General features: G+C 34.5%; 1 protein-coding gene across 1 annotated transcript in view; it reads right to left on the minus strand.

Moving 5' to 3' along the window:
- Nucleotides 1–2,415: 2,415 nt before the first annotated feature.
- Dpp10 (Dipeptidyl peptidase 10) overlaps nt 2,416–8,173 on the minus strand; it is a 29,121-nt gene continuing 23,363 nt past the window's right edge. The window contains exons 10-18 of the mRNA XM_013306610.1: nt 7,265–7,385; nt 6,779–6,911; nt 5,669–5,844; nt 5,162–5,304; nt 4,405–4,596; nt 4,112–4,269; nt 3,785–3,996; nt 3,473–3,653; nt 2,416–3,294 (exon numbers count right to left, since the gene is read on the minus strand). Of these exons, the coding sequence (XP_013162064.1) occupies nt 3,510–3,653; nt 3,785–3,996; nt 4,112–4,269; nt 4,405–4,596; nt 5,162–5,304; nt 5,669–5,844; nt 6,779–6,911; nt 7,265–7,385 (1,279 nt within the window). The 3' untranslated portion in view covers nt 2,416–3,294; nt 3,473–3,509. The remainder of the gene's footprint in view (nt 3,295–3,472; nt 3,654–3,784; nt 3,997–4,111; nt 4,270–4,404; nt 4,597–5,161; nt 5,305–5,668; nt 5,845–6,778; nt 6,912–7,264; nt 7,386–8,173) is intronic.

The following is an 8,173-nucleotide window of genomic DNA, read 5'->3' on the forward strand; positions in this document are numbered from 1 at the left end:
ATAAACCATGAGTGTCTTTGATTGCTTTATTACAACACAATAATTAGTGTCGGATCAGCCGTTACGTAAAAACCCGTCCAAGTGTAAACAGTACAGTCAGCTGCAAAAATATGAAAACATTAATAAAACTTTACAAACTGATAAGTAGCTTCGGTTTTTAAAATACTTATGAACGTATTCGTCATTATCATGTTTTTATCGAAAGAATACGGACGGATACGGGCATATATATTTTTATAACCAAATCTAATTACAAGTTTGTAAAGCTTCGTATAGATACTTATGCTAGCTGACTGTACTTATATTAGTGTCGGATATTTTAGTCGGTATTTTTGTCTTAGTGTAATCGTACCTTAAGTCAAATATAAATAAACAGCAACATGTAAAATTACAACAGAACAATTTCTTACATCGAGGAAGGCAAAATCACAATGTGTGCGTTAATTATCGTCTTAGCTCGACCATGCAAATACATACAACTTCTATTCCAGTTTTAAAATAATTAAAATAACACTTATTTAATAAATAATATAAAAGTGCAATTTATGTTGGCAAATAAATAAAGATTTAAACATGTAAATAACTCACCAAGTTGACAACTAACGTTAACTCTTTTACCGTTGGTTTCTGAGGTCAGAAACCTCTGTATAAAATATTTCGTCATCTGTCATTATCTTTGACAAAACAGAGATAAAAATATATATTAAACGGGGATTTTGGTCTCAGAAAACAACACTTACTTAGTTACTTACTAGTAAGACTTACAATAACCTTTTTTGAAGTTAATATTCGATCTAATAAGAGTATGATTGAGTGGTATACAATGACGAATGAATCGATTTGGAAGACTGAGAACTTGTGACCCTACACAGAGTGAAAAGATAGAAAGATGACATGTCTTATAATAATATTGTGGAAAGCATTAAACCTAACTTTTGACTTAATATAGAGAATTAAAAAGAAATTATTTACTATTATCTGTCGCTCGCGACTCCGTCCGCGTGAAATAAAAAAAAATGATTAGTTCCCGACATTTATTCGATTTTTTTAGCCGTAAACATCTTTAAACTTCAAGGAACGTTTAAAAAAAAGAATTGGCCAAATTGGTCAAGGCGTTGTTGATTTCTGCGTTTACATTTTGCGATTCATTTTAATATTATACATTATTAGCTTAATATATTTACTTGTAGCAGAAAATATTTAGTTTTTAAATTATTACGCGACACGTTTTTTTTCACGCATCGTATTTTAAAACTGGAATAGATAGCTTGGAAAATATCAAAATTGGTGTTATATAACTATATAATTCTTGTGTACACAAAATATATCGTTTGAAAATATATACATAATAAATAAAAATAAAATTTAAATATTTACAAAATGTAACCGAATACCAGTATTATAAATAATATTGCAAAATTAATTGACGATTTTCTTAATATTAAGAAAAAATATTCGAAATAAAAAAAATATTCAAAAAAATGCAATAAAATATATGGACATTATTATTTTTATGTGATAAATATACAGAGATTTATTTTATAGGTATTTATTTTGTCAAACAAAAGTTATTTTAAATGTGAAATTGCTAAATTGCATAAAAATTCCCGGAAAAGATGTGTGAAGAAAAATAAAATTATTTTAAATACGTGTGCAATGTTTTATTTATTTTATTAATTTGCTATTTAAATTTTAATTTGCCTGATTTAAAATTGTGTTTAAGAATGTAACATTCTAAATTTAAAAAAAATTAATTATTACGCAATAATTATTTATTTATTTAAAAATTTATTTATTAACTAATTTATTAATAAAATACTTCACTATAATATTGGTCTTTACTAAAATGTTAACACTATAAATAGAGATGATTCGAACAATATTACTAGAAACATGCAAAAATTTGAAATACTTACAAGAATGAGCAATTTTTCAATGATCATTTACAAAGTACTAGATTTAAATTTGTAACTGAGCGTTTACACTGACGAAACATGTACAACATTTTCTTGTACAAGTTTAACGACCGTGAAAACTGAAGGTTACATTTTCACTTAAATTTAACAGACTACTCGAAAAGTCTAATTTAACATCGTATTTTCAAAAATTTCTTGGTGTTTTTATTATTGCATAATTTCGTAACTTGTTAAAAATAAAAGCTTTTGAAATAAAACAATATTATTTCGTAAATCAAATAAAAAAAACCTGGTACACTTATAAAAAGGCACTGTTACTACGGCGGGTGAAATGTAAATAAGGTTAACACTTTAACTGCCGCCGCACTTAAAGTCATTGGTCAATATGGGCGTCATTTTTAGACTGTCAGTGCAGCAATTAGCAACTTAGACATATAAAACAAGGCAAAGAATCAATAAAAAAAAGTTTTTTTTACATATATCTTACTTTACAAGGAAACAAAATAAACTTTGGAAGGTTAATTTGTGGTTTTAAATAAATATACAACTAAAAGAAGGCGTTTGAGATGTGTTACATAAATCACATGATCGCTAAGATTCCATTACCTAAACACGTACTAAAACATTCGTTTTGAAAAAACTTAGATTTTGAATGTTTATGTACTGGTGTTTAGGCATTTAAAAGTCATGTTTACATCAAGTATATATGTATTATGTAACGCCTTATAAGTTACTACTAAGATCACAAAGTTCATTGACTATATAACTACGTGTAGCTTAAACCATTGTCCTATATACGACAAATATTACGACACAACGCGATTCGACATAATCCAAGAATAAGTCTCATTCCAAAGGAATGCTTAAATTTTGCAAATATTCCAACGTCAAATTTCATTACAACATGAAATTGTGAATTTAGAATTTATGACTTTTGACGTCTAATGTAACATGTTACATGTAACATTCGACGTCAAATATACTAACATGTGCCATGTTTTTTTTTACAAAAACGCTTTTGGAGGACAAGGTACAGACGCGTAATGTCGTATCGCGTTGTTGGATATCGCTAGTTGTCGTGTTAGGACAATATAAAGAAGATTCATCTCAAGTATAGTTACACTATAAACGTCAGACCTTTGAAGCATTCGTTTCTCTAATTGGAATTTACATTGGAAGTTCATAATCTTCTTAAAGATTTAAATAGCTAAACAAAAGCTCTTTTCTATCAACTAGAGCTATTAATTTAAATTATTTATCACAAAGATGGGTTCTTCTTTGGTAAGGTAAATGTTAAAAATTTTAGAGATATGGATGTGTTGTACTACTGTTTTGTTTTCTTATGTCCGTCGATTTCTATGTCAACTGTCCGTGTCACCTGGAATACGATTAACAATAAAGTAACAGAAATGATTACTTTAGTAGGTAGTCCCCTTTTCTTATCTTTGATCACTGTCTCCCACTTCCCAAAAGACACGTAACTCTTGAATTATTTTATGGATCAGTCGTTCGTTTATCGTCTGCTGTAATTAAAGATAACAATTCTTTAGTATTACCTCACCAAGTGTAGAGCTCCTCATCTTTCCACGTATCTCAGTCAAGGTTACCACCGTTCCTGAGGCCCGCCTTGGTCTCTGGTGGTACTTGCTTGCGGAAGCAGTCGTCCAGGAAGGAAGACATCGTGCGGTACAAGTGTCGCTTCACACCTCGCAGGCTGTGTCCCTCGTCCGGATAAATCTAGACATATCACACGGCCTAAGGTAAAGATCTGGGTAAAATTTAAGTTTTTTAACGATGCCAAAAGAGCTCGTAGCTTGAGCTGGAATATGGTTCACAAAAGTCGAATGATGAGATTGAGTAGTTGTCACCTGCTGGCGGAACATGCTGCCCTGGTCTGCGAGCGCGCGTGCAAGCGCCATGGTCTGCTGCACGTGCACGATGTCATCAGCTGCTCCGTGCACCAGCAGCAGCATCTTGTCGTGCAGCGCCGCCGCCTGCTTCGTCACGTCGGCGTCAGCGTACCCCCGGTAGTTGCCGGTCGCGTTCGGGAAACCCATGTACCGTTCCGCGTAAGCAGACGCTAACAAATGACATGAGTGTACTTAGTATCACGTCTTCAACTTGATAATACTTCTAAGGCCATGATGATGATGAGACACGTATATTGAGGTCTTCGTTAGCGTTGTTCTACTCACCATAATATCGCCAACGCACTATGGGTGTTAGTATAACACCACAATGGAAGACATTCAGTGGACTGGCGAGCGCCAGTGCCGCCAGGAAGCCGCCGTGCGCCTGACCCCACACCGCCACGCGTCGCGCGTCAATGAAGTGCAGCGAGTCTCGCAGGTACCTGAGGTATAAGATTGCCGTGCATTTTCGTGGAGGCCTCTATGACTAGCAGGTTGGTATAGGCTGATGATGATTATGATGATGTAAAGTTAAGTAATTTTGTGTTCTTCGTAAGTTGCATCAATGTTGTTCTTACTCTGCGACCTCCAGTTGATCAGCAAGCTCCACAGTACCAAGTCGGCGATGCAAGCTGTGGTGTGCAGCGAGGCCGCGGCCGCCAGCTCCGCGCGCGTCCACAGCGGCCACCACAGCGCCGGCTCCTGCAGCCAGCCAGCCCCAGTCCAGCGCCCACTGCTCCGTCACTAGTTGACTTCCTGGCGCACCATGTCTATACCCAATATACAGGGTGATCAAATCCGATGTTGATATCTTTCAGCAAAATGTACCCTTGAAACCCTTATGTGTGATCCTAATAAATATTTCTAGTAAAATTAATAAGTTTTCTTTGGTATGAGTGTGCAAAAAGGCGTCCGATTACTAAGTAGAAAGTCATAAGAGTAATTTTAAGCTTTTAAAAAAGCACTTTCATGTTGCTAAAAACATTTCCGAGGTTGTTTATCTTTTTAATTACTTTTTCCACTATTTCATTTCTTTTATAAATTTCAAAGCGCATTTTTAATTTCATATGAATGTTGAATGCAAATTAAAGTCAACTGTTTTATTTCCTTCTTTAGAACAACTTTTAATAGAACAAGTTTGAGAAATTCAACTATAAAAATAAGGTACGATTATAAACGATACAGCACAAAAATATTTAACTAAGTAACTACTTTCTTTTGTTATTGGTGCTTTATTATGGCACGGCCAAATAAAATTAATTTTAATGAACTCGCTCCAAAAATCTTTAATTTTGAAAAGAATTTATTAGAAAAATTAAAGAATTTCTGACTTACACTTTAAGAACTAATGGATACTTGGTGACCTCGTCCTCCCTGAGTCCTGGCGGCAGCAGCAGGCGCACTCTCGCCGCGTGTCCACTCGACAGCTGCACTGAGAACGTGCGGGGAGTCGGCAGCGCTATACCTGACAGACGCTCCTACACATAAAAATACCATTTATAGGAAGATTAGCTGTCGTCTGCGACTCTATTCGCGTGGAATTAAAAAATACATAATTAGTAGCCTACATGTCCTTCCAGGTTATGTTCATCTATGCCAAACATAAGCTAGATCCATGCAGCCGTTCTCGTGATACGTTCTAACAAACATCCATCCAAGCATTCGCAATTATAATATTAGCAAAAAGTACTTCCTTATTCATAGCAGATGAAGAATACATAATATAATATATACCAATAAAACATATCGTCATCTCTGTCATTATCTTTGACAAAACAGAGATAGCATTATGTTTTAAACTGGAGTTTTGGTCTCAGACACTCACAGTGAGTGCAACAGTACCTTAACAGCAGTATTATTCTGAAGATGCATGAGCAGACGAGGCTCAGGAAGGGCGATCCTGTGCAGGCTGGCTGTGGGTACGCCGGGGCCGAGACACTCCAGCACGAAGTACGCTGCGCTCGGACTGAAGTGCGCCTCGTGGTACAAGCACGGAGTATTCTGAGGAGGGACACCGTCTGTGGAGGGAAATCTTTATCAGTACAAATTGCAACAATACAGAGATTTCTTGATTCGGATAAAAGAGTTATAAGTGTGCTTTCTGGTTACTAATTTATTTTTTATTGGTTTAATCAATTTTAGTACAGTCAGCGTCATATAGATCGTCACAGACAAGATATGCAAATATATAGGTACATCAAAAGTAATCAATTATATCGGTACAACAAAAGTCCTCAAAATAATAGATACATTCACCCTGCTCAAAAACATCGGTACATACACAGCGTCAAATATATGAGTACATGCAAGATGCTCATAAATATCGTAGCAGCCACAGCGTCATAAGTAACGAAGCAGTCAAGGTGCGCAAAAATATCGGTACATTTGACAAAATTGAACTCTATCTTTATATATTTGTGATACAATTTGGAATAAACTACTTCTGTTACATTCATTTGACACTTTGTATTAACATTATAGGTTGTCCGGAAAGTTCGTTCTGATTTTCGATATAAAGCTTACAATAGACTGTAGCTGAAGTGGATTCATTTTCGGATTTCCACCATTATCAAACGTCACAAAAATTTCTATATTGTGAATAATTTCATTTCACTTTTGTTGTACCGATATAATTGATTACTTTTGATGTACCTATTTATTTGCATATCTTGTCTGTTACGATCTATATGACGCTGACTGTACATTCGAATCAAAGAAATAAAAAGTGAAAAAAAAACAGAAAAAAATTGTATTAAAGCTTATGCTTATATTTTATAATAAAAATTAAAACTTATCTATAGAATTTTGATAATCAGCGTCATCAGGACAGGTACAGGAAGGTAAAACTAAAGATGGTTCTCCTAAAAAATAAAAAGCGAAAAAAAATAACTGTTGAAAGAAACAATAATATAATTCTGGCGGATAACTTTTTTGTTATACTATGTTTGTTACCAGGAAACTTTTTCTTCTTCTTCTTGGCGCTTGTAGGCGAGGTGGCGGGAAGTTCGTCCCAGTCCGCGTCCCAGGGACTCTCACCGGAGGAGGCCAGACTGCCGTAGTACTCCAAGTTGATGGACGGAGATGGCTAAACACAAATATTCTGCTTGCACGAATACGTTTAACACGTTCAGCACTATCCACTCGGTATGTGGATTCACTTTAATATGTGAATGAAGTATTGGCAGTGAATGTGTTAAATCATTCTTTAGTATTTGAACTTACCTACTATAATATAAGAAGTGAATTAATTGGATAGTAAAAATCTTAATAATATATTTTTATAATAATCTTTAAATCTTTAGGATATGATACACAATGTCAGTCTATAACTTTAGCTCGACAATTATTAACACTTACAATGCTATGAACTGGCCTGACGTGTACATTGTCCTACAAATAAATCGTAATACAAGTAAATATGTTAAAATGATTCCATACTTGTGAGTTGCAAGTGACGCAGTAAGGCAGCTTCTGCGGAGTACCAGGACGCGGCGCCTCCGCAGACACCCGGTACAGGTGCTGCTGTCCTGCCTTGCCTTCAGGTATGCCTAAGTAGTAACTAAAACAAGAAAAGAACTTATATTTCTTTGGTTAAAGACAAGATGTACTGTTATGTAATTTTTAAATAGCAGATAATTTAAAAATAAACAAATTGAATTTATTTCATTCTTCTGACACTTAGAAGAAGAATGCTTAATAAAAGTCTTCTTTTTTTTTAATTGAAGATATAGTGCTACAGATCAGAGTTTTTTGGGCAATAAAAATACATTAATATCTGTCGCCCGCGACTTCGTCTGCGGGGAATAAAAATAACTTAATTAGCTTATGTGTTCCAGACTATGTTCTACATCTATGACAAATTTCATCCAAATCAATGCAACATCCAAACATTCACATTTATAATATTAGTAAGATATATTTATAACTATTTCAGAAGCATTTAGATAAACTAGTAATTAAGTTGAACAAAAAATACAAACGAGGTACATTCCATTAAGCATCGTAATTCATGTCCTTTGTGCTCTGCGCCGCCATATTGTTAAATATTCCGTCTGATGTTAAAGGGAACAATGGCCCATTTACTGAATTATTAAATGACAAAGAAAGAAATTACGCAGCGTCTGCTACAACTATATGTATATTGTACGTTTATAATCTCTTCTCTAGAGACGTTATTTTATATTAAAAGTTTTCTGTATTCTAGAATTACCACAATTTTTGAAATCATGACAAATGTCAAAGAAAGCAAGTAACAGTCACACCCGAAAAGTTAGGGAACGTACCCATACTACGTGACCCGTTTAGGGGAGGGGGGGAGTTTTTAAAATACTACGGTCAGTCACAGGA

This window comes from Papilio xuthus, unplaced genomic scaffold (genome assembly GCF_000836235.2).
Source record: "Papilio xuthus unplaced genomic scaffold, Pxut_1.1 DF829758.1, whole genome shotgun sequence".
Lineage (NCBI taxonomy): Eukaryota > Metazoa > Arthropoda > Insecta > Lepidoptera > Papilionidae > Papilio > Papilio xuthus.